Here is a 27,054-nt window from a genome sequence, read left to right as displayed (position 1 = left end):
TAATCAAAACAAACCGATTCATCGGCCGGCATCCGCAGCAACTTCGGGTGAACTTCGGCGATGAACCGTTTTTCCCATGTTCTGCTTTCCGCACCCGATCCGTAAACCTTGCATAACCCACAAGCAGCACTTTATCGTCGTCGTCGTCGCGGGTGAAGGAAGAAGATGCTTATGCTGGCTCGGTTTAGTCCGCAGTTGACGTTCGTTGCGTTTGGACGTTCCCTCGTTACTCCGAGTTCGACACCACAGTACCGCGGTTGGTTTGAAGTGAGAGAAGATCTTTCGGGAGGAGAAGACAAGTGTGGTGTGGCGTGGCGCAGAATTTGTGGTCGCGTGGTGCTTTTCACGTGCTGCTGCTGCAGTAGAATCTCCAGCTTCTTGAAGTGTAACACATTTTTGCGTGTGCTGGGAGGAATCTGAACAGATACGATACGTTGCGTACGCAACTCGTTACCAGAGCAAGTCGTTTGCTGGAATTGTTCAGGTGTACCTTACCGCGGTCGGTGTGGTTCGGCTTTTGAGGTGTGTTATTTGATTTTTGGTTTTGGGTCAGCGGTAAACCACGAGACCTGGCCTGGGAACAGCTGTGGAACAAGTGAGAAGCCTAAAAATAACACCGGAGATCCCTCGTCGAGTGGGCTGTTTGTGTGCGCGGGGGAGTGTTTTCAAACCGAGTGAGAGCAAGGCGGAGGGGTGGCAAGAACATCAACAACTCCTCGAACCAGAGGCGCTCCACTGCGGTCGTCGGGATGATGAGTGTCTACGCGATAGTATTTGCAGCAGTGAAGCTCGTAAGCCGGTGGATTTTCGCTCGGAATTGAACACAGAAAATCGTGGGATTCAGTAACACACGTGTGATAGTGCTTGGATTTTTTTTTTATATTTTCGGGAAAATTGAAAACAAAAACGTTGACATTCGAACGGAACCGCTTGTGTTTGACCAAAAGTGAGCATAAAAGCTACGCGATTAGCATTCGACAAAATGCTACTCCCAACGATTGTGGCCCTGCTGCTGGTGGCCTACAACAGCCGGCCGGAGGCTTCCGCCGCCAGCCTGGCCTCGGCCAGCTCAGTTTATGTAGAAAAATCCGCGTACAAAAATGTCGTCATCGAGATAAGGGATAACGTGCCGGTGGAGAACTGCCAAACGATTCTGCACAATGTGGAGGTATGTACAAGCTCTTTCATAACACACAGAGATTTCGCATGGCAATGAGTGAGTTATGCTGAGGCTCTCGGTCTTATGTGATGAGCACGACAGCGTGCATAACATTGCGAGTTTCCGGGGGTCGGTTGCGGTGGAAAGTCAGGATTTGATTTCCACGCTTTTTTAATGCTAATTGAGAGCGCTTGCACAGCGCAGATAGCGCACTGGGGTGGTGTGAAATATGTTGCCAGCGAAAAGCTCGATGTTTTCGGAAAAAAAGCACAATGAGCTCTTTTTGTTTTGGGGTTGACATGGCGGACAGCAGCACTGTCAGTGTGGGGGTTTTGCGATGTTTGAGCTGGGTAATTGTTTCGGATGGGAGATTGATTAATTTGGCAGGTTTAGGGCATCACAGCGCAGCGGTTGTCAATTTGCTGGAATTTTCAGTGTAGGGGTGGTGTATTTTTGGGATGATTGAATCTGTTTTATTGAGGCATCAATTTCAGTTTGAATGTTAACATTTCTTTTGTGATATCGTCAGAAATCTTCGCATACTGGTTTAATAAATTTGAGATCGCTACTGGAAATTCAATTTTCAAAATTGTTACCTTCATCTGGGGCGAGTCGGGATTACAGTCTGAATAGGGATAGGTGCAGTAACAAGACTTAAACAGCTGACCCAATTCGACTCATGTGTCCCGATTCACCCCATATGGCGGTAACACAAAAGTAGATTGCTGTTTTAAATTATTAACACGTGATGGTTACTTAATCTGACCCTAAAGAAACTTGAATACATATTTTTAACAGTTGGATCCACTAGTTAATGATACTCAATCACTTCAATTTTCGGATCAAATTTGTAGCATTATTAAATTTATTTTGTACCATATACATAATGTAATCATATGATATTATCACCTCATTCTGTCTGACCATTCGTAAAATAAATTGTGGATGTATTTATATTATACTAGTTGGTTACTTGCACCCCTTTAACAACAACATAGTTGATTTATTTATTTATTGAAATTGAGTTCTTTAAACAGTTAAAATAATGCTTTGACAGTTTTGTTGAAAATTCAGTTCAAAAAATATGCACAAATATTAATGATTTTTAGAACAAACATATTTATTAAAAAGAAGAAACATCAAATTATCAATACACAATTCACATTATTACCAACCAGTCATTCACAAGAAAAAAAGATTTTAGTTTTGAAAATAAAAACCATGTCGGCACTACTTTGTTCGAATTCCTGGGCTAAATTGAGCATCTATTGTGGCAGTGCGTGGCCGAATGGTTACGCTATCCGCTTTGTAAGTGGATGATTCTGGGTTCGATTCCCATCTGCTCCAACCTTCCATCGGATGAGGAAGTAAAATGTCGGTCCCGGCCTTGGTTGTTAGGCCGTTAAGTCATTCCAGGTGTAGGAGTCGTCTCCATGCCATAAGTACAAACAACACACCAAACCAAGCCTACTCCGGTGGAATCGCTGGCGGCGGTTGGACTCGCAATCCAAAGGTCGTCAGTTCAAACACTGGGGTGGAAGGTTCCTTGGAGTAGAAAGAGGTTTTGAGTGCTCTCCCCATTCAAGCCTTCGGATTCCTAGGTTCGAGCAGAAACTTGCAATAGAGACCACAAAAGACCCGGGGGTCGTTAATGTGGATGGTTTGATTTTTTTTGATTGTGTTAATTCAATATTTTTTTCGGTTATGAGATTCTGGTGAAAAATTCATCGCTTTGTAACTTTGTTCAAGAATTTGATTCAAGCCTGAAAAGTTATTTGCGATGCAACAATGAAGCTTTTGTAAAGTAATGTTTTTTTTCGCTAACTTCAAGGCTCATTTTTTTAAGTTTTACTTCTTCTCCCATCTGTCATCCCACAATTTCAAGTTTGTCTTAAACTTAAAAGTGCCCTATGTGAACAAAAATGCAAATCAATTCCCAAAATTGTTATCACTTCGATTACCTTTGAAACATTAAGTGCTATTTGCTGAAGTGATATAATTCAATCTATGCTTAAAATATTATTGAAGTTCATATCAATTTTGAGATGCTGTAATCGAAGGTTCGGTCTAAAAAATGGATCTTGTCAATAGCGTCCTAAAATCCTAAGTAAAATTTTATGTAAACGGTAAAAAACACGATTCAACCCATTTCTTATCACTTTTCATTTTCATGCTAAAAATAAACTGACAAGACAACATTTTTTCGATGGATCAACTATGGTCCCCCTTGGATGAGCTGTCAAGTAGAGCTGCGACGTTAATTTGAGGACCTAATTATTACATTAAAACACATTTTAATAAATTGTTAAAAAAAACTAATTCTAACAAAATTAGTCTTTTTGTGGAAGCTCTCCAACAGACTTTTCTCGAGGGAAGATTCACAGACAAATACAATCTTCGTACTGGACTATGATTAGCAACGTAGAGTTCAACGAGCCTAATCGCCAGTAGCACTGCTGGGACCTTCTTTCTGGGAATCCCTGGTTGCCTTTTGGTGCTGACATGAGTGTAGGTTATTTTTGGGTGGCAAAAAGTGTTTAGCAAATATGTGGGTGGGCTTCTGAATAGCTTATTTGGTAGAAATACAAGCTGTTTTTAGGCAATGCGACCGAACTAGAATAATTACACGAGATTTTTATGTAACTTTGTTGTTATTTGTTGCACGAGCAGGCTTAGTTTAGTGTGTTGTTTGTTCGTATACCAAGGAGGCAACATCTGTACCTGGAATGATTTAACGGCCTAACAATAATTAAGGCCGGGACCGACGTTTTACTTCCCCATCCGATCCCAGGGGCAGATGGGAATCGAACCCATGATCATCCGCTTACAAAGCGAACAGCGTAACTATTCAGCCACGCCTACCTTTTAAAATGCACTGCACTGTGGAAAGAGTCATAGAAAAAAATCTTCCCTTTTCTGGGTCAGGCTCCAAAACTTCTATCTATTTTTATAACCCGCATAGAAAGTCTCCCATCGGTACAAAAATATCAATTGATACGATAGCTTCCCCCAAACCCCCCATTGCATTGCATTGTGCACTGCTCCAATCCAAAACATTCCATAAAACGAATTCGCCACCCCCGCCAACGCAAAGATGAAGTCGGAAAACCATCAATTTTCCCACTATCATCCGCAACCCTCACTCGATGCTGTCATATTTTTCCAAAGCTCTCTGCAGCAGCATCACCGCCCAGCTGCAAAACAAACATCAACGTTCTGTGCAGAAACACACACTCACACTTTCTTAGAGGGGGGAAAGCTAACCCAATACTCGAAGATGACACGAACCAATGAGAAAAGATGATAATAAAAGTAGTTGAGGAAATGATATTTTTATTATATTATGCAGATATAATACCTTCCACACCCTCTCCCTCTTCGTCCTTCAACAACATGCAGAGTGGATCACATTAAGGAGGTTGGCGGTGGAAAACTTGGAAAACTTCGAGCCGCACTGTGTGTGTATGTGAGAGCTTTTGGCTTTCCCTCTCTTTCGTCCACCCCGTGCACGGTTATGCAGCGAACGTACACGGAGGAAAAAGAATTCCCAAAATCGTGAACAAGCGTTCATGAAAATGGGAACCTCGAACAAAGTGTTCAAATTCCATGGTACGATTTCGAAAAACGTACCATGGAATTTGAACACTTTGTTCGTGGTTCCCATTTTCATGAACGCTTGTTCACGATTTTGGGAACTCTTTTTTCTCCGTGTAGAAAGAAAAATTGCGGTTATGTCTCATGGAGCGTCGTTTTTTTCCCTGCTCTTCAAACTCTAAAACTCGTGCCGCTGCGCTTCTTTCGGGCAGTGGGTTCTAGTGTGAGCAAAGTGGATGCTCTTTTTCTGAGAAAAAAAAAAAACTTCTGCTTCAGATGGGATTTCGACCGACATCCTCTGGTTATGTCACGCCCACTTTACCAACCGAGCTGCGCTCGCTCGCGTCGAATTTAGAGCTGAGGATAGGTTAAGTCAGATATTGGTTCATCGACTCTACATAGATACTCATCCGCTCATGTATCTTCATAGCGAATGTATGCACCCAGCACACTCACACACACCGCAGTAGCAGGTATAACAGGTGGAAAGGAAACAAATCTATATTGCACAAAATCCTCTTTGGTGGCAGTATTTTTTACCCTCAGCTTGGCTTTTCCACATCAGCCTCTCTGCTGCTGCTGCATTCATTAAGATGCATAAGAAGACATGATACATTGCCGGCACGCTACAGCAGCTTCCGCCGATGCGCAGAACTCCAAGCGGGCAAGGATGTGTGGCGTATGCAAAGAAGCTTTCTTGCTAAGTGGTGCCACAGAGTTGTGCCAGTGGCAAGGCAAGTTGCGGAAAATTTACGGCTCGGAGAACGAGGTCGTAGCAAGTAGCAGCAGCATTCTTCAGGCTCGATTGAAGGCTTATTTCGCGTAGAAACGTGAAAACAGACACACACACACACACACACTCGGAATGAGTGATGTTAAGAGACTCTTGAACTTGGAGTGGCGGGAATTCGGCAAGAATGTCAACAAAGTGCTTAGCAGCCAGTTGGGTGAAGTTATTTGCGGTTAGGCACATGGTTGTGAGGAACGTCAGTAACTGCTTACTTTTTTCCGAAGCAGCATTTGCCATCAATGTGTGACTGCTAAACAAAATTGAAAATCTAGCAAAATATTGTTTCTTTTCATAACTTTTGCAGCGACCTTGATTTTTCCATTCCCCCCTTATGCTAAAAGCCGTAATCGATAAACATCTCCTCATGCACTCAGCTTAAGCATTTGTTCAGTGGTGAATGCATTTTCCCATTGTACTGAACCCCTTCCACTGGAGTTGCAGTCTTGCAGCCTTCCACCACCGCAACCGTCACACAAACACAGGGGCATTATTTACATCGACTCGAGAAGAAAAGTCACATTTCAATGCTTTTGCCGCGAATTACTTTGGTAGTGGAATTGTTAGGGTGGTCAAAACAAAAACACCTGGTTTTTCAGATCGCAAAATAAAAAGCCAAAAAAAAAGCAATTGAGTTTTTAAAGTGCCTTTTTTTTAATCGTAAAATGGGTGATAGTTTTGACCCTAAAGTCCAAAAATAAGTTTTTAAAAAAAAATTATTTTTTTCAAAAACTTAACCCTGAATTGTTACTTTGATTTTTTTTTGTAAATTTTCAGAGTCTCTATCGACAACGGGGAGCAGCATTAACACCGAACATGCTACCTGACGTCTGTTCAATTCCAGTCCAGCATAAATCCAGTTTTTAAAGTCTTTTTATAATAAGAATTTCTTTTTGCTGCCCTCTTCGACGAGCTTAAAATAGAACATAGGTCACACCCCAATCCTTTTGCAATCAAAGTCGAGCTTCTTATTCCCGTTGGTCAATCAGAATAAGGCTTTCTAGTCAGAAATTTACCAACACATTCAAAGGATGTTTACATTACAGCTGGACGTTTGTTTGCATCAGGTTTCCTATCTCTTTCTAGCAAAAGTTTTTTGTCAGGCGACTTCTAGCTGATTTTTTTTACTGACCGCCCGATATGTCAGCCAACATACTTCGCAGGGCTGCGACAGCACGAGCTCGATCATTGTTTGCATCAGGACACTGTGACGAGAAGTTAGTCATTTTTGGGTTAAATATATTTTTTCACTGGGCCTAGAAAGCCTATGAGATGATTAGAAGTTTTTAAACAAAAATAATGTAAATTTTTAATGAATCTAATGTAAACATCCATCATTTATCATGATACCTTTTAGTACATGATAAATAATGTAAATTTACAAGATCATGTTTTTTTTCTGTGTATAAGAAAAACAAATCTCAAGATAGATCACCCTATTTCTGAACCATCCTTATTTTCAACCAATGTAATTTCCACTTAATTTTGCGATTTGGACCAATGTGCGTGTTCTAACTGAAGAAAGAGAGGACAAATAGAGGAGCATGTTAGCGTTATGGCTCTCTCATCCTATCGAGCCATCGTAGCTTGCTGGTATAGAGATAGACTAATAATCAAAGGGCATCGTTTCGATTCTTGGAAGAGGAATGTGTTTATCAATACGGAATCGACGTAACACCTCATAATGTGGCCCTCTTAACACTGGAACGCCCAACGCATGCTCAACTTACACGGACGCCCAAGTCTCCCAAAAAGTTGGAACGGTAACTTCACCTCGCTGATTCTCGGGCATAACTCAACCAATCAGGACGATTCTTGTTTCTAGTGATTTGTTAGGATGCCTAGATGATCCTACAACTTTGCAGAACTCAATTTGATCAAATCTGTAATTTCTGCGACCGAAAACATCGTTCCACCGCGATTTTTTTTTACATGCGAAAAAAAAGTTGGAACGATGTTTTTGATCGCAAAAATTACAAATTTGATCAAATTGAGTTCTGCATAGTTCTAGGATCATCTAAACATCCTAACAAATCACTGGAAAAAAGAATTGTCTTGATTGGGTGAGTTATGCCCGAGAACCAGCGAGTTGAAGTTACCGTTCCAACTTTTTTGGAGCCTTGGGCGTTGGAATGTGTTTCGTCAACGGATCCACAGGCGTGTATCGTTCTTTTTGCGACAAGACTCCGCCTCCCGGGTCTCCTAAGTGTGAAGGTATGGCACGGGGAGAGGGCACCGAATACCTATATTAACACTTAGAATTTTTGCGTCCTCGGGATTCGAACCAGCGACCTCTGGATTGTGAGTCCAGTGCGCGGTCCGATTGAGCCACACAGGCAGGCAGTTTATCAATGAACTAGTTTGCTTCAGCTTTTCGTTCAACAACATTCCTGAACATTCACTTTCAATTCGAGTTGTTCCTGAAAGCAAGTGTTTCCCTGTCAGGTCACCCTAGGAAACCACCAACCATGTCCTCTACCCAAACAATGCTGAATGCAGGAAGCTGCTTCTGTTGAGCGCCTCTGCACAAACGTTATGCACCCCTCGAGGAGACACTTTAGCGCGCTTTTTCGAAACTGTTGTGTTGAAAAAGGAACAAACGAGCTTTTGCAGCGAGGTGTGCTTTGAAGAGGGAAAAATAGCAACAGACCTGCTCCCTCGGGAGATGATGCACAACTCTTTAAACGTGCATGCCCTCTCAGACGTGCTGTTTGCTGCTTATCGACGCCGCGGTAATTGGTGGGAAAATTTTTGAAGCAAAGAGGAAAATGCTCCCACTTGCAGCCATCCGAGCCCGTCTGCTGCCATGTCTCGTGAAATGTAAAGTGCAAATAGTTGAGCAAATTCTTTAATTGTATGCTAGACGGAAGCGAGCGGAGCTGGGACGCGACGCGATGCAGTGGCTTGGATAATTGAGTGAAAACAGAAGTTTAAACGCCCCCTCCTAGTGGAGCGTGTGAGCGGACCGAGGAGGTCGTCGTCTTCACAGAGAGTAGGCGGAACCGTCACGTGAGGTCACTTGGCTCACAGGGATTTGAAATTTGACTCTGTGCCAGGGATCTTCAGGTTGACCTCCTAACATAATTTCTGACGGAAGAGCTGTTAGAAGGGAACAAACAAGTCAAGGGATGTCACCTTGGTAGGTTACTGATTTGGCTATTGGATTCCAAATCACCGCCAACCGACGGTTATCAACCTTTAAAGGGGTGTACTAAGTTGTTACACTAACGTGCAATTTTGCTCACCCTCCCCCTTCTTGAAGGGGGGCCGGGAAAAGTGTGCAAGTGTTTCCCGCACTCGAGAGTGTGTGTGACTGAGCGTACTCGTCGTAATTCTTGACATTATCTGTTCGATTGCTACATCTTTCGCATACGTCGTGGAGGGGAAAAACCACCCCACCCAGAAAATCTCACCTTTTCAAATGTATGGGAACAGACTAAAAAGCGCTTAAAAGTTGGAAAGCTTTCCAGAACTTGAAGTTGTACCAAACGTCCGGGGTGTCTTCCGCGGTGAATGATAATGATGGAAAATTATGTGCCAGCCAGGAGTCTAAATTTCCCTAATGCTGCCTGTCGGCGGTTCCTGAGTGCATGACTTGGCGGCGGGGGAGCCAGTAGTGGAGCCCCGGATTTAAAGTTGGCAAATTATGGGTTTGACGTTCGGCTCTCAAGAGAGACTGTGTGCGGGCGAGTCCGGAAACCGGGATGAAGATGTTTGGCTTCTGTCGTGTTCGTCTTCGAAACGGGTGAGGCAGTGCACACGATACATGGACTCTCTGGAGGGGTGGATTGTGGGCCAAGCTCTCCGTTGGCGAAAGGATTAAGTTTTTGTGAGGTGCTCTTTGAGCTCGCAAAGAATAAAGTTAACTAAATGATTTGGAAACTTTCCGGCTAAGATGTTGAGCTAATTTTGCTGCCGGAAGAAAGTTTAAAGTGAGTTGTTGGGATTTTGCCACGAAACAGTTTTCACATAATTTAAGAAATTAGCTGGATTTTGATTTTTATCCTTCTTTAGAGTTGGGGAAGCTGAGGCGATTCTAAGACATAATCGGTGTAATAATCTTTGGTATTACGTTGAAATTTACACGTCGGGTTTTTAACATCGAATGTTTGTCTTCTTGTCTGCTTATCTTCTTGTATACTTGTCTTCTTGTCTTCTTGTCTTCTTGTCTTCTTGTCTTCTTGTCTTCTTGTCTTCTTGTCTTCTTGTCTTCTTGTCTTCTTGTCTTCTTGTCTTCTTGTCTTCTTGTCTTCTTGTCTTCTTGTCTTCTTGTCTTCTTGTCTTCTTGTCTTCTTGTCTTCTTGTCTTCTTGTCTTCTTGTCTTCTTGTCTTCTTGTCTTCTTATCTTCTTGTCTTCTTGTCTTCTTGTCTTCTTGTCTTCTTGTCTTCTTGTCTTCTTGTCTTCTTGTCTTCTTGTCTTCTTGTCTTCTTGTCTTCTTGTCTTCTTGTCTTCTTGTCTTCTTGTCTTCTTGTCTTCTTGTCTTCTTGTCTTCTTGTCTTCTTGTCTTCTTGTCTTCTTGTCTTCTTGTCTTCTTGTCTTCCTGGACAATATTTCTTTTTGTTTTGTTACAAAGCAAGTGAAAGGCAATTGCAATTTGATAAATGACATCCATAAAGCTTTTCAATAAGCTCTTTACACCTAGTTCACTTCCGTCCAGCCAAAGTTCCATTTTCCTGCCGGTGCTAAAATTCATTTGCCGAAGTGCACAATATCCATCGTTAAAAGTCAATAGAGTTGTACACACAACACCTGACCACACGTCGGACCAGCAAAAGTTCCCCCTCCACCGCATGCACGTCGTTCCCCTGGCTGGTCATTTATCACGGAATCCATCTGGTCAGTCAGATCTCTCCCAAGGCGTACCGTACTCGGGTGCACCAGGTTCGTAGCCGGTACAACTTTGGCCGGCACGTTTCGTTTGGTTCACCACGTTGTTTGTCAGCAAATACTTTCCACTATTCCACACTACATCCGGGTGGCCATTTGGATGTTCCAAACTAAGAAAAATAAGGGAATATCAGGATCGATCCCTTTACTTACCGACGGCACCACACTGCACGTAGTCGCCTCCCTGGAAGCCGTTGTATATCCAACGAAACTTTGCCCGGAAAATCTTGACCGTGCCGACCTTCGTAGCCATTTTAGGGGAAAAGTTTGTTGGCAAACTTCTCCCGAGGTATGTTAACTTTGCCAACTTGGCCATTCCGTGAATTGGTCTCATCAAAACGCACCCCCCTCGAACAGAACAGAACCAACCTGATCCAATTAATGTCGCTCAAGTTTAGGGTTAGCAGGAAAGTGATTTCATTAATCGATTTCGCCGCAAATAAACACATCAAGATGTGGCGCGGCATAGTTCTCCATAAATTTCGACCTCATCCCCTCGGAATCGCGCTGACCAGAGGAGGAAACTCCACTCGGGGTGGTAGCCAATTTTTCTCTTTTTTCTCTTTTCATTTCACCCACACGAGTTTTCCTCTCCATTTTGATCGATCGCAAGTCAAATTGAATATTCAGCGGAAGTTTGTTCTCTGCCCTGCACGGCAGAAGGGAAACGCTTTTGGGCCAATCCATTAGTGGCACGGTTATGACTGTAAGAGCACCTCCACATCGGTGCTTAGGGCATCTCCACCGGTCCGTGCAGCAATACGTCAAAATCTTGCTTTTCGACGAGATGACCAAAGGAAAGTTTGTTCTGAAGCAGGGTAGCATGAGGTTCTGCAGTTGAACCTTAATGGTTGAGATACCATTTAATTTGAACAGTAATGTGAAAATGACAACAGTGCAACAATCGTGGTCTTACTGTACTCAAAATTTGAGGCACGTTTAGAATCGGTCAATTCTGAGTGGTGCAATATGGGTTCAAATTGGGGTAAACTAGACTTGCAACTTCGCAATTTTTAACGCTGCTCGATCATCGCCAAATTACTCCATCAGCAAACGCCGATGAATGCCAAGTAATGAGAGAGCGTTAAACTTCTGGCAGATACAGCAGTTTTTTTTTTGCTTCAGACCATTTTCCTCCCTTTTGTTTCATACTGATGGTCTCCATCGTTTTTGTGTGTGTGTGTGTGTGTGTGGTTTTGAAGCTCCCCCATTTGCAAGTTCAATTCCGGTAGACCACGGAGTTCGGCGTTGTTGCCAACTCATGCGCCCCGGTGTGTTCTATCGAAGAACAATTAGATATAGACCTTTGAGTTGGATTCAATCTCTGATTCTGGGCTGTTATTTTTTTTTGCGCTACTTGGTCTTTGATGGAGGAAGTTCTAGCCAGTGCCGCAACTGCTAGAACGAATCGATGTTTGGGAGGAAACATTGGCAAATGGAGCTGGTGGTATTTATGGGCCGATCAGAGCAAATGGATATGAACTGAGAACAATGAAGAATGGCGGCAGAAGGCTCGACGTGAACTGTGTATTTGATCCATTATGTAACGTCGATTGCCTCTGCCAGTGATTGCTAAACGGTTTTGGGATCTGCAAACGATTTGTTTGCATCAAATATTATTTTGATGTGTTTGTTGATTTCAGTTGTTTGAACGGGATTAGAACTCTTCATGGAAATGTAATTTTTAGGCTTGTAATGGAGATATTTTCTTGGTGATTTTACTAATTTCTTAAAAGAAAGCAAAAATATTAATAACAGATATTCACATAGAGAATCCACAGAAAATATTTTTCTAAAATATTTTTTTTTCTGAAGCAAAAACTGTAACAGGTTTGTGATTTTTTAAACCACACATGATTTCTTTGTAATTAAATGCTTTCTAATTCAGTAGCAATTGTCCAGCAATGCACGAATAAACGTCACTCAAAATTATGTAGATTCGTTAGGGAAAGAGTATGTTTGATTGGCTGAAACCACAGATTGGACTCTCTTGGTATCAATTATCTTTTGCCAAATACATGCCTTCAAAATAGGTGTCAAAAGTTACGGAAATTAAGTCTGTTAAATCTCACTCAAATCAAATAAGCAAAACACCACAATACCACTTGCATATCCAACGCAAAAACTACACAGCAAATCAAATTAATTTCTTTGACGCTCTGTCGAGCAAAGCAACTGACAGACCAGGTCCGGTTCCAGCTCATAACTCACATCACTTCTGGTGCGGCACAAAGTTGCAACGCAAACAAACGTCAGCTCATAAAAAGCTTCAACATATCGTGCAGCAATTTACCAGCAATTCCCACGTGAAAATGTCCCCAAACTCGATAAAGGTAGCAAGCGACACGACACTACTAATTATATGCACCCTTGTCCCGGGTCGTCCAGATCGTCCAGATCCCGGAGGGGACACACCGGCAACAAAAAGGAGAGAGAGAGCAAAACTCAAGCATAAAACTGTGAAATTATATTTCAATCTGTCACCCCATGTTTAGAGCAAAACATGAGCTCTGAGAAATTTATTCCTCAAATAAACTTTTACGTCTACGGGGTTTGGATCCTGGGGACAGGTTTGTGATCCCTGGAAGGAGAAAGGGGGGTCGTTTTTAGTTTTAGAACCGTCTGGCGTCCGGGTGTGAGTTGCGAGTATGTGTTTGGGCACTTTGGACACCAAAAGTCCGGAAAAAGCAGATTGCTCCTTCTCGACACACATAGGGTAACGTGACCTTACTGCGTACTATTTGAATCAACCTTTTAAAAATCGAGTTTAAGCCATTTGAAACCCCCCTTTGAAACCCTGTTACTAAACGTCAAAACCCTGATGGGTCGAAAATAGATCCAACCTGTCAAAAATGAGTGCTTTTCCCCCCTAGCAGCCAAACTTTCGAGTGACAACATGTGTGAGTGTGGAGCTTTTGCAGGGCAGCTTAGCAAAAGCTAATCCGGTCAACGTTTTCGGGGCGGGGGTGGGAAGAGTGCAAACTTTGCTTCCAGAACAAGCGTGCAGTTTGTGGTCCAGAGTTTGAAATTTTTGCGTTCGGGAAAAATGATTCCACTGCAGTGGGGTTGGGGGTGTTTGTGTGTGATTACTCGTCGAGGGAGAAATTTGCTTTCAAGTATCTTCTGGCTGGCTCTCTTCAAAGAGTGCTCTTCTTGAGCTGGAAATTGCAAAACAAATGCCCGCAGGAGCCTTTGGCGTCCAAGTTATTGCTCTTTCTCTCTCTTTGCGATAAGAAACAGAAGTTCTGTGCTGGGCTGGCTTTGCTTTCATTCGATTGGGTTTAAGTTATGAATCACTGATAGTGTCAGGGCTGATCGTCTGTTTGTTCATGCTGTTTGTGGCAGAACGAAAGAATAACTGCCTAATCAATTGAATTTTATTGAAATGATAAACGCTTGAGATAGCTGGCTATTTTATGGTAATTGTACAAAGTTTCATGCAATGTTGAAAGTGTTTTCTCAATGCAAGAGAGATATCAAAAATCACAGTAAAAGTGAATAATACGATAAATTATCTCCATAACTGTCCACAACACCACTTTTCTGAACCCCATTTGACGTTTCCTACACGGAACCAAACCTCTCTCCCTCGATGTGACGAACTTTTGATGGCTTCCACATGGCTTCAAATGCCTCACCTTGCTCCAGCCTTCCCCCAGGTGCCAGCAACATACACACACAAATCAACAGCATATCTCACCCGAAAGTTGGCCCATCACATTCCGAGCTCTCATCAGCACGCAAACAAGGCGAATCGGATTCTCGTGTAATCCTCGAAAAGTGCCCTCACACCCAAAACTTGTGCGCGCATTAACCACAGACAAATGGATCGCGATTTAACGGTCAGTTTGAAACTGCTGGCGAGTTTGATAACTCCTCCACGAACGATTCGAATCTGCTTGTCTGTGCGCCAAGCTTCGACAGCAAGTTTGAGGTTAGGAGACGCGAGGAGCTTTCTGCTGAACGAAACGTGACTCCAAATCACGCCGGCATTAAGATTCGTGCTTTTTATATTATTTCGTTCTCTCTCTCCACGGTTCTAATGCTGCTAACCGGCCTTTGATTGCCGACTTACGGGCCTTACGTTGATGGGGCGCGCGTAGTTTCCGACAATTTCTGGGCTCTGTTTTTGGATTAGTTTAAAGTGGTACAGGACGACGCGCGTATGGATGGTCGGCAGGCTGTCAAGAGGTGATTACTTCTCGGATTTGTGAGAATCATAACACCAATTTCGTTCCGATAAAGACCCTGAACTTGGAGCGGGCGAGGTCGATTCGATCAGGGAATGACGCTGAAGAAACTGACCCAGCTTTTGCTGCCATAACCTCCAAAAACCGGAGCACGCAGGGGAGGGAGTTTGATCATATCTCTTCGTTGGGCCCGACCTTTATGGTAACGGTCCGTTGATAGGCCGTGGGAGACTGCTGGGGAAAGGTAGAAGGTCAAAGGCGTTTTTTCCTTTTCTGAGTGTGCGGACCAGGTCGTAAGCTGGCGACAGCGCAAGCATCGCCGATAAGGTACACGGTCGTTAGGATGCTTATAAGAAGGTGCAGCACAACGGACATCGTCGTCGTATATCTGGGACACTTTATGGCCGTTGTAATGCTCGTCGCCGTGGTGCTTATGCTTTTAGCCGCGTTCTACCTTTTTTCTGTCCGAGGTTTAGGGAGGTGAGGAAGCGACTCCCTTTTCAGGGTCATACTTCTGGCGGGCATAATGAGCAATTTGATGCTATCGCGCGGATAATACTTTGAGTAGCAGCAGCTCCAACGTTGAATCGTAGGGTAGGACCCCGCCCGGAAGGCTCTCTCGATTCAAGGCGAGAATCGTAAAAAAGTAATCTCGTTTTTTCCTTCTTCTGAGCCCCCAGGTTAACACGCTCTCTAACTTTTCGGAAAATATTATCTGTAAGCAGCGTGAGGTGCTCCTTCCGCGAGGGGCACCAACTCTCACGATTCGGTGATCGGAACGGTCTCCAGTACTCCCAGAAATGGGGATTATTTTTCAAGAAGCACGCAACACTAAACTTTTCTCGCCGGCATTAGCTGGCAATTGTATAATAAAGTTCGTTTCCAGCGAAGGAGACTCCTAACGAAAATAACCATAAGGTTTCGGAGCGTTGAAGTCGTGCTGTCTTGCCACAATCAACTTCAACATCTCAAAAATTCCAACCGTCGAGTTCTCGAGGCATCAACCTGATGAACCATCCTTACATCACACGTGCTCGCAGAGTAGGTCCCATCAACTCGTTCGACTGTAATATGTGCAATTTTCGGTCAATTAAAATTACTCAACTGCTGGCACTTCAACTCTTCGTTGCCCCCTTGCGCCTCCTACGGATCATCAATCAGCCGCAAGGCATTTCACGCGTGGTCATTCCTTCGTTCCACTTTGTATGCCAGTTCTCCGCACACGCGCGAGAGAGCCTCGTAATGCTCTTTTCTGCTAATTGCGGTTATTTTAAACCTCGTGTTTTCTATAATTAACCAATTCGTCGTGAAAGGCCTAGATTTAGTGATTAATGTAAGTCTTCTTCTTCTTCTCTTTTCACAGATCATGCTAACTTCGGCATCGCAGTACCTCTTTTCGGCGCTGGATGGCCGCATCTACTTCGGGGACGTTACGGTCATCCTGCCGGCCCATTGGCCCAATTCGTGCATCCCGTACAACCAAACGCGAACTTCGGCTAGCGGAGAGCGCGTCGATGTCACCATCAAAACGCACTCCAAGACAGAATCCTCGATTTGGACGAAACAGTACGCCGGTTGTGGGGAGCCCGGCGATCAGATCTACATCGACTCGGACATCTTGGGACGGGATACGATCGGTCGTGAGTTTGTGCGTGAGTGGGCTAAATATCGGTATGGAATTTTTGATGAAATCGGTTTTACAAAAGATCCGATATATCCACGTTGCTACATCAACGATGATCACGAGCTTAAGCTGACGGGATGTTCCGATGCGCCTGTGCACGACCGTGGTCTCTGTGGCAATCCAGCGTCGTACAACATTAGCGACATTATCGATCGGAATGCCCGTTCTAGCATTATGTTTGCTGCGGAAGCTCCCAGCGTGACTATGTTCTGCGATGAAGGTACTCACAATCGGTACGCTCCCACCAAGCACAACCAGCTGTGCGATCGACGCAGCACGCTGGATGTCATCCTAAAGCACGATGACTTCATTATGAACAACCAAATAAACGTGAATCCGTCCATTATTGTAAACACGACCCCCAAATTTAGCTACAAAACACGAAAATCCACCCGTTACGTAATCATCATAGATGAAACCCTGGACATGCAACTGCGAGAATCGTGGAGTTTCCTACGAAGCGCTATCCGCAAGTGGGTAGTGTATGACCTCCCAGCCAACACCGAGGTCGGAATGGTCCTCGCGAACGACACAGCCACCGAAAAGATGCTCCAAATTTCCCCGCTCTACATCCAGGAAAACAAAGACCTGGTTGCCTCGTTCATCCCATACTCCCCAAGCGATTCCCGACAACCCGCTTGTCTAACCTGCGCCGTTACAGACGCGATTCACATGCTGAACGAACGCACCCGTATGAACGGACCAGCAAACTCAATCATCCTAATCATCGCTCCCGGTATGGAGTATTCCATCGATCATACGTCCCTTGCAAACGCCGCCCGATCCTCCCATATCCGCATCTCGACCATCAACTACCCGAACGTAATCCGGCGTCAACCGCTGGACGCTCTAGCCCTAACCACCGACGGCACCGCGTACTCCGTCTTCGAAAGCAAGTACAACCTCGAAAAAAGCTACCTTACCACCTACTTTGAGCTGTCCAACACGCTCTTCAACATCGGCAAGCTCTACTACGAGGGCAACAGTAACGATCTCCCGATCGAGATCTACCGCCGCGAGCTGGTCGACTCGGATGACAACGATGCGAGTCACCTGCTCTCGAAGCGCACCAGCCGCACCGTGGACGGTACGTTCACCCTTGATTCGTTCATGGGACCACCGGCGTATTTCTTCGTGTACGTCCACAATCCGGAGTATCCGCTGATTGCGAGCATCAAGTTGACCAGCCCGAGCGGTATTGTTTACTCGTCTAGAAGTGACGCTAGATCGTTGGTTAAGCAGCTGATGGTGTCGGCAACGCTCAACGAGACCGGCAGCTGGAGCTACAAGATCGATCGGTTCAACGGGAATCCCCAGCCGCACTTCGTTCAGGTGATCGCCACTCCCCGCTCAAAGTACGCTCCTACGATTCAGGCTAGATCGTGGATTCGACAGCGCAACGGAGGTCCTCCAATTATCTACGCCGAGGTGAAGAAGGGTGATCTGCCGATCATTGGCGCGCTGGTTGAAGTTGTCGTGACGCGTCCGGATGGAATCTGTCCCGCTGGAAGTGGAAATGAGTGTCGACAGAAGTTCCGCTTGCTCGACTCTGGCTCTGGAGATCCCGACATCACCCGTAACGATGGAATCTACTCGCGCTACTTCAATGCGGATGACTTTGGCGGAGCGGGAGCGTATCAGTTTGAGGTTACGGCTACGGATAACGGAAACATGGCGTACACGCGATCGGAAAGTGTACTGAAAAATGCCCCGCCGAGATGTTGCGGAAGCGCGATCCGTACCTCGCTGATGGCTTCAATGGTTCCGTTCCAGCGGACGATGCCACCGATTTCAGTGTTCCTCTCGCAAGATCAGCTGGATGAGGTTGGATTCCGGACGATGGGAAAGATCAGCGATTTAATTGTGGATGTTGAAGGGATGAGAGTGAGACTGAATTGGACGACTCCGGACATGGGAGGCCGAAGCATCGCTCGGTACGAGATCAAGTACGCAACGTCGATTCGGGATATTGTAGACTATTTCGATACGGCTTCTTTCCTGTGGCATCACGATCAACCGCTAATCAATCCGACCGGTGACGAAAGCTCGTTCACAATGAACCTATCCCATGAACAGCATCTGATTGGACAAGTTCTGTACTTTGCCATTCGTGCCCATGCGTTAGGTGTTTCTGGCGCTACCGTTTCGAACTACGTGAGGGTGTTTGTTCCCAAGCCTAAGCGAGCCACATCACTGTCTCCAACCACTTCTATTGGAACCGAAAGCTACGAAAACGTGTGGTCATCGTATGACGAAATCCACGATCATCACAATCGCAGAGTTAACATTCATCAACGGATTGCGGACACGATCAGTTTAGAAGTGGAAGTTTTGCTCGCAATCATTGCAGGTGTTATTTTCCTGATTATTATCATTTTGGTGTGCTGTTACTACTTTTTCATCAAAAAGCGCAACAGTGTCCAGGAAGATGACCAAAAGCGCCCGATCAAGCCGTTTACCACCGAAACCAAGACTTCGCTAGGTCACAGCGTATTCGTAACGCCGGGCAACGTTACTTCGTCATCTTCCAACGCCACCAGTTCGACCTCTGCCTCGCCAGATTACGTCCAACAGACGAACGTAACCCCGAACATCCCCACGATCTACAACTCTCGAACGCTTCCGCTCGAACAAAAGCTGATCGACGAGCTGAAACAGCAGCAACAGATAGCCGACACCCAGTCGTACATCCTGCAGAACGCAAACGAAACCGTCAATTACAACAACACGCTATCCCGCGGTTACAACCCAACCCCAACGATCAACCACGACAACCGAACGCTCAGTCCGTTCGAGTCCTGGTCGGCATCGCAACTCCTCCAGGAACACGAGCAACACCAACGGCGGCGCAGCCCTAGCCTCATCGACAACTACATGGACAACGACGTCCAGCAGTTCTACGCTAGCCAACACGATCAAATGTCCTTGCTGAACAACAACCCTCCGGTGCCACCACCGCCGATCTACTCCACGGCCAACCCACCGTACTTCTACGAACCCCAGCAGTCCCATCAACTGGCACAGCACCCACATCCGCATCAACTCCAGCAACATCAGCAGCAACAGCTTCCACCCCAACAATACAGCCACGATGCGCTGAACCCGATGACCACACCACTCCACGTGACCATAACGTAATAGCCGGCGGCCGACGCTGAAGCCGAAGCCGTGCAAAGCATTGTACCTTCACTAGAGAAACCAGATGCCAGAGAAACCGATACGAGATAAGAAGTGGTGGACAAGGTGATCGTTGCGAGCGCGATGTGTGGAGGCTGTGATCAGAGAGGGAGTTCTGCTAGGAGTAGGATAATGAAGTAGGAGGAATTTCAACACGCGCGCGCACACAACAAAAGTTTGATTGCCAGAAAGACTGATTTCAAGCTGAGGGCACTTTAGGATTTAGTTATGAGGTAAGTTGTTTATTTCCCAAACCACTTTTCACAGCATAGCTAACTTTTGCTTTTTTCTCTGTTCTTCTTCGCAGATTTTGCACCAAACCGGGATTGAGTCATACAGAAAAGGGGCAGAAGAAACCATAGTTTTCTGTTACAAAGATTGCAGCAGCGCACTAGTGTGTTGATTTGACAAGAGATAACAAGATAATTACTGTATATTTGCGAAACCCCGTTCAGAGAGAATACAATACTACAGATGCTCATTCAGCTAGGAAGGAAATTGATCGATGTTGCTAGTCCGTGATTCAAAGTGTTAAACTCCAAGTTGCTTTGGGTCGTTCAATTTTGTATGTAGGCTTTAGAAACATTTGGATATAAGAAGAGATTAAAAAGCTGTAAATAAAATTGTATGAATAAAGAAATGATGTAACTCGTAATGGACGTTGTCAAATGATTTAATGCCGAAAGTAAATAAATAAATAAATACATGTATAAATAAATAACTAAATAAATAAAACAGGTGATGACATTTTTTAAATAAAATCAGGTAAGTATTATTTTAAGAATATAACGATTAGAGAGATATTAGAAATATAGAGCACGATATTTTTTTCCGTCACCTGCCTACAATATATTAAAAAGCATTTTTTATAGCTTTCTAGCGGTCTTTCTTTTCTTTGTTTCGAAATTATTTTAACATCACTGATTGAAAGTGATTTTGATTTTTGAATATTTTTATAAGTACTTTTTATAATCTCAAATATGAATTATATTTGTTATGGAAAAAATCTCGTGGTTATTTTTGTATCATCCCTATTTCAAGATATTACCATTTATTGGCATTTATGTAAATGTTTAACTTTCTACAACCCAACCCCGCCTCTAGACGGGCTTTATCTAAAAATTCACCAAAAATCAAATTTTCAACCAATTTTCGATCTTCAAAAAGCATTGGGCAGAACTCTTAAAATTTAAGAAAATTTTAGAGTTGGAAGTGTGAATTTGCCAATGTTGAATTTTTTTTTTCTGTGGTCAAATTTGGCTGCACAGCAAAAAATCCGATGGTAAAATCACATGCAAAAGCATGCACATCACCTTCGTCAAAAAAGACACTTAATATTACACGCTGCATGTACAATTTTTGCAAAGACAAAAAAAAGTTTCAACCGACGGGACTCAAACCCAGCACCAACCGTTAGGACTGGCGCCTTAACCCGCTCGGATAAACGTATATGTGAGCTTGACATTTCGGTCAAGTAGGTTTCCCATAGGGGGATGGCGTCGCTTTTAGACCACGTTTTCCACTTTTTCTCCATCGAAACTGACTACTTTATCGACTTTATTTTGCTGGGCGAGATAGGACGCCGTCTATTTTTAGACGATGACTCAGTACTTTTCCACTTTTGCACTGAAAAAACCAGATGGCAGCACGATGTAACGCCACGTCCCTATACTGATGGGCTACATATTTCAGGGTGTAATAAAAACACAGAATTTAATAAAATAATGCAAAATTGCAAATGGCAGTAAACACAAGAAAAAACTAAATTGACAAAAGGTAATGACAGAAACAAACATAAGCTAAACAAGATAAATGCAAAAATAAATACTAAAAATGAAACAAGAAAAATATAAAACAAAAGAAGTAAAGTTTTTTGTAGAACAAAAGTTGCTCAAAATGACGCGGGTAAAATAAAAAATTTCGAAAAAAGAGGGTTAACCAAGATCTTACTTATCTATCGTAAGTCTGGATTATGGTGCCCAGAATATGGGACTTTTTCTCAAAATCTCGCTGAATAAGCTGAATATTGTTCCCTGGGCTATTTTAGGACTCTGGAAAAAATATGAGCAAAATCGGTCAACATTTTCCCATTGATACTCGAAGGTGAAGTTTGTTAGGATTTCAATTAATTTTTGGAATATTTTCCAACTTGTAAGGTTTTTCTCATGATTATTGTTTTTATAACATGTACTGGGGTAGGCCACACAAAGTCCATGCACTGTTTTTGAAAAAAAGTTTTTCTGTAATGTTTAGAAAAATAGATACGTTAAAAATTCTTTTTTTAAATCCCGGGGTGACTTTGATAGTTATAGTTTTTCTTGTTAAAATCAGATCAAAGGTGTTCAAAGTCGAGGGGGGGGGGGGGGGGTGGGCAAAAAAATAAAAAAGTTCAAAAATTTAAATTACGAGCCATGGTTTCAACATTTTAATGAAAAAAGTGTTTTAAAATGCATTATACACCTGTCCAGTTGTTTTGCCATCATTAGTTTCCAAAATATCTAAGTATTGACGAAAATTTTATTTTTTGCGAAAAATAATTTTTTTGCGGTGCTGTACATTGGAATTTCGTAAAAATTCAAAACATTTTTAAACAAGCCCAAACATGCTAAATATGATTATCAATGCAGAAAAATGCATTTTAGATTGTTCTCAGTTGATTAGACTTCTATTTTCATGGAAATTTAGATTTTTTTTTGGAAAAAAAAATTTGCCCCGATTTTTCAGATTAATTTTGAAGGGGGGGTGACATAAACTTTGGAAAATATTTGCAACGGCCTTTACTAAGTTTATAAGTTTTTTTTTAACAAAATACATCTAAATTTAAGGTACATTTTTTTTAAAGTCGCAATTTTGACTGAAATTTGTTAAAACTAGTTTTGTTTATAAAATTATCGATTTATATTACATTTTAAACTGAATTCAAAGCACGAATCACAAGTTTTCACATTTTATATAAAATTTGTTCATCTGAAATGACCCAATATTTTTAGATTTTTTGGAATTATGTTTCAAAAACACATAATATTTAATATTCACAAACTTATTTTACCTTCTCCGAGTGGAAAATTGTCCTAAGAATCCGAAAATGCATTCCGTTTTCCGAATCAAAATCATGTTCATTGAGAAAATCATGACACTTAGAGAAGTTTGCAATAATGCCTTTCATCAACATTTTATTAATAATAGTTGACTTACTATTTAAACTTTTCAAAATGTTATGAAAAGTTTTTCTTGAGGTACTTTGAGCACTTCTCTACCACGGTATGTATGATTCCAAACCATTACGTACGTATTTAATTTGTACTCTTCATATTGCGGAAAAATTTCAAACCTATCAAAGTCGGGCTATCAAAATCACCCCGTTTTACGGTACCTTCCTATCCGCCAACCTTATTAAAAGTCAAGGGACGTAGACCTGAAAATATATTTTTAAGTGTTATCATAAACAATCTTGAATAAGTTGAAAAAACATAAATTTCGATAATCATAGTTTATAAATAAATTATGAACTTTGTTGGTACATTGCAAATGTTCAATTTGCTCATTCATCATACTCAGAATTCCGTATTCAAACTTTTTCAAGCAACACACTGAAGACTGTCCTGGGTTAATTGTGATGACTTGGGCAATGAAATATTGACAGCTTTTACGTGCAGCCATATACCGATCCAATTGCTAATCAACGTTTATGCCTAGCACGCATTTTCAGTATCAATCGAATCAGCGTGTAATCCGAATCTAAGCGGCATCACCTGGGAGAAAGCCATCACCGGTGCGGCGTTGATTCCCCTGCTGGAGGTTAACTCCTCGGAGAAGGTTGAGGCCCGGGAAATACGGTTCGGAGATGAAAAATTCAGCCTTTCAGCAGCATCGCCACCACCAATCCCGGAGCAGATAATAAAACTGTCATCCACGATGAGATTTTATCTTCCTCAAGCCCGTGTCATATCATTAGTCCCTTTGTTTTACGACCTTTTGGCTCTCTTTTTGGTTCCTCTGCCCCGCTGGCATCGACCCAGGGTTCAATATCCATTGCTGCTGCTACTAAGGTGATTTATAACACTGTATCGTCATCATTTCTTGTTTTCGGGAGGCTTCCCCCTCTCTTTGCTGCAATCTCGGTTCGTTTCCTCATCTCCGTAATCGACCTCGTCGTCGTCGTCGTCAACCCTGGAAGACCCTGGTTGAAGGTGCCGCCGAAATAAAAATCATAAAATCAAATTAGATTTCGTTTTCATCGCAACCTCCCAACATCCGATCGACCTTCCGCCGTCATCAAAGTTGTGTTCCTGCTGCTGACGGGAGGCAGGAGTCTACACACAATCAAAATGCAGCTCAGAAAAGGTAAGCTGGCGCGCAAAAACCAAACGCCCTGGGAGAAATGGGGAACATACGTGCGCGCCTTTTCAACAACCTTTGTCGATTTCATCATCAACACCTTCGTTGCTTTGATGTTTGATTGTGTTTTTTACCACGTAAAACTCCGGGCGGTTCTGCTTGAATTGAATTCAAAGCAAATGCAAATTGATTGGAAATCTCATATTCGACAAAACGCGTCGTAAATCAATCATGTTTTTAATTCAAATTGTGTCTTGATTTATTATCATTCATGTTAGTGTCTTGTCTGTCTTGTCTGTCTTGTCTGTCTTGTCTGTCTTGTCTGTCTTGTCTGTCTTGTCTGTCTTGTCTGTCTTGTCTGTCTTGTCTGTCTTGTCTGTCTTGTCTGTCTTGTCTGTCTTGTCTGTCTTGTCTGTCTTGTCTGTCTTGTCTGTCTTGTCTGTCTTGTCTGTCTTGTCTGTCTTGTCTGTCTTGTCTGTCTTGTCTGTCTTGTCTGTCTTGTCTGTCTTGTCTGTCTTGTCTGTCTTGTCTGTCTTGTCTGTCTTGTCTGTCTTGTCTGTCTTGTCTGTCTTGTCTGTCTTGTCTGTCTTGTCTGTCTTGTCTGTCTTGTCTGTCTTGTCTGTCTTGTCTGTCTTGTCTGTCTTGTCTGTCTTGTCTGTCTTGTCTGTCTTGTCTGTCTTGTCTGTCTTGTCTGTCTTGTCTGTCTTGTCTGTCTTGTCTGTCTTGTCTGTCTTGTCTGTCTTGTCTGTCTTGTCTGTCTTGTCTGTCTTGTCTGTCTTGTCTGTCTTGTCTGTCTTGTCTGTCTTGTCTGTCTGCCTTTTTTTCATTTTGATAAAGAAATATCTGATCACATCACTCTTTCTAGACAACGTACAAAACAAAACATAAAAATTCAATTGGCTGACCTGATTTTCAATTCCCTGCCAACAATTTTCACCTCTTAACAAATTTGACTACCAGATCACGACCGTCTTTTTTCCATTCAAACTCCCATTCTGCCAATTGATAGCTCAATTGATAAAATTTCCCGAATGGCTGACATTTTTCCAAAGCAGCACTTCATTAGATTGTCCCAAAAGTTTCTAGCAGGGCCGGTCGGCCGGAATGGCATCCTCGTAGCCAGTGGTAGGTGTGGAAATTTCCCCGCCTGGTCCGGTGAAATCAAAACACAGCCAAATGTGGGTGGTGGTGTGGGCGAGTCCGAAAGGAAACCTGCCAGACAGTGTAGCACTGCGGAAACGGAAACCATCTTTTCATCCAATTTAAAAGTTCCTCAGCAGTCTATATCTTTGGCACTGTGTTTTTCCCGGCGAGATCGTCGTCGTCGTCGACGGCGATGGCGATGTCGACGACGTCGCCGGGAGAATTGTTTCCACTTCCCAGAACGGTCTTTTGAAATTAAATATTTATCAAAGGATCGTATAGAATGGGGGCCGCTGTCTTGTCCCAGAAACACACGCACACACTTGCACCCATCTTTTCTCCCACACCATGAATCGTTCGACGGTCGTGATCCACCCACCCACATGTGTGTGGTTCATCCTTGCGACATGGCCACGGGGGTTGGGGAAAATTCTCAAATAAAGTGCCAAAATTGTGACAAAATATTCTTTACAATGGGACCGCCTTTGTTAGTTTCTTAGAGCAGTGGTCTTCAGTTTGTTTTCCATTTTTGTTTTCATTAATTTAAAATTCCAGAGTTTTTTTTTAAAAGGACCAATAAACTATTGTCTTTCATATGTTTATAGGACCTAATCAAAAAAAACTCTAGAATTATTCCTTTTTGGTACTTCTGTAGTTTGTCGCAAAATTATCATGATTTTTTATTTTGTATTTTTTTTATTTATTTGACTTTGTGAATTGAATTTTAGTGAGTTCTCTGCAAATAAATAGATTTGTTGATTTCAGATAGGGTATTTTAACTATTAGTGTACCTACACACTAGTAGAGCCGAAGCGCATTTTTCACAATTTTTAAATATTTTAAGCACTTTTTTTCAACCCATTGTACAAAACAATGAAATCGGAAGTTTTTTGAACAATTTTGACTATTTTTTTCATCAGTTATTTGTTTTTGAGCAGAAAAATAGTCATTTGAGAATATAGTGTTTTTGCCTGTTATGGACCCCCTTTCCCTATAGTGGACCCATAATCCGATTGTGGACCCGGGTCCACTATAGGAAAACTGTTATTTTCATACTAAATTTAACCGATATTTGATGCGTTGATGCATGGTATAGGTCTAATGATGAATATAAAGAATCAAAGATGGATTTTGCTCACTTTTAATCATAAACAAATATGTTTTGTTAACAATTTTGGCTTAAAACAACAAAAAAACCTAATTGACATTTAAACAAATTTATTTCTGAATAATTTTTTGGTACTTTTAACATGCATACAGCTATATTTATACTCATCATTGAAAAAATATGCAATTAGGGTGATACAACAAGCATTTATTGTTTGTTTAAGAGAAACTTTTGGTTAAGTACACAGTTTTCTTCATTTTTGAAGGTTAAATTAACAGGGGTCCACTTTTGGAAAAGTAAGGATTTTTGTTGTCCCCCTAATTTTTGCTCGAAAATGAGCAGTTCTTCGCTCTATTTTAGTAAAGTTCCTCTAACTGAAATTATTTCGACTTACTGAAGTTAAATAATCAGTCAAAAAATGATTGGATAGTTATTCAGCAATTCCATTTGAAAAGAGCCTAAATCGAAAAAAAAGTTCTCCGATCGGGCTCAAAATTTTTCTGGGGATTCCTTGGCCAAAATAATTAGACCCGTATTTTTTTGTTTGGCCATTAGGGTGACCTACATCGTGCTAGGGTGGTTCGAAAAATGGCAATTTTCGTCATTTTTCGCAAAAACCATTTTTTTTTTTTCAAAAAATCATATCTCCGCGTCATTTCATCCGATTTTAGCTGTCTTAGACGCAAAAGAAAGGTGATTAGTTTGGCTATTTGAGAAAAATAGTAAAAAGTTTCAAAAATCTAGATTAACATTTGAAAAAGTTGTATGAAAACTTCAAATGGCGTTTTGACCGTGTCTAGACCAAAGAGCTTATGTCTAAAAATATTTTTATCGGCTTTCTCAGAAAATTTCATATAACATATCAAAAAATTGGCGATTTTTTAAAATATTTTGATTTGTTTATTGGACTAAATGCACCAACCCTTGAAACCCTCATTGATCAGGTAGATATACAAGCCTTCCGGGAGTTCTTGGTTGACTCAAAA

At 42.5% G+C, this 27,054-nt stretch overlaps 1 protein-coding gene across 1 annotated transcript; it reads left to right on the top strand.

Annotated features, from left to right (window-relative positions):
- Window positions 1-205: 205 nt before the first annotated feature.
- On the top strand, window positions 206-20,134 carry LOC120427909 (calcium-activated chloride channel regulator 2-like). The gene is made up of 3 exons (XM_039592849.2): window positions 206-1,168; window positions 15,982-19,712; window positions 19,787-20,134. The coding sequence occupies exons 1-2, from the start codon at window positions 983-985 to the stop codon at window positions 19,438-19,440; spliced, it is 3,645 nt and encodes a 1,214-aa protein (XP_039448783.1). The 5' UTR covers window positions 206-982; the 3' UTR covers window positions 19,441-19,712; window positions 19,787-20,134.
- The last annotated feature ends 6,920 nt before the right edge of the window (window positions 20,135-27,054 follow it).

The sequence above is a fragment of the Culex pipiens genome, chromosome 1, assembly GCF_016801865.2.
Source record: "Culex pipiens pallens isolate TS chromosome 1, TS_CPP_V2, whole genome shotgun sequence".
Classification (NCBI taxonomy): Eukaryota; Metazoa; Arthropoda; class Insecta; order Diptera; family Culicidae; genus Culex; species Culex pipiens.
Note: the sequence above shows the minus strand (reverse complement) of the source record. Positions and strands in the feature narration are given on the sequence as shown.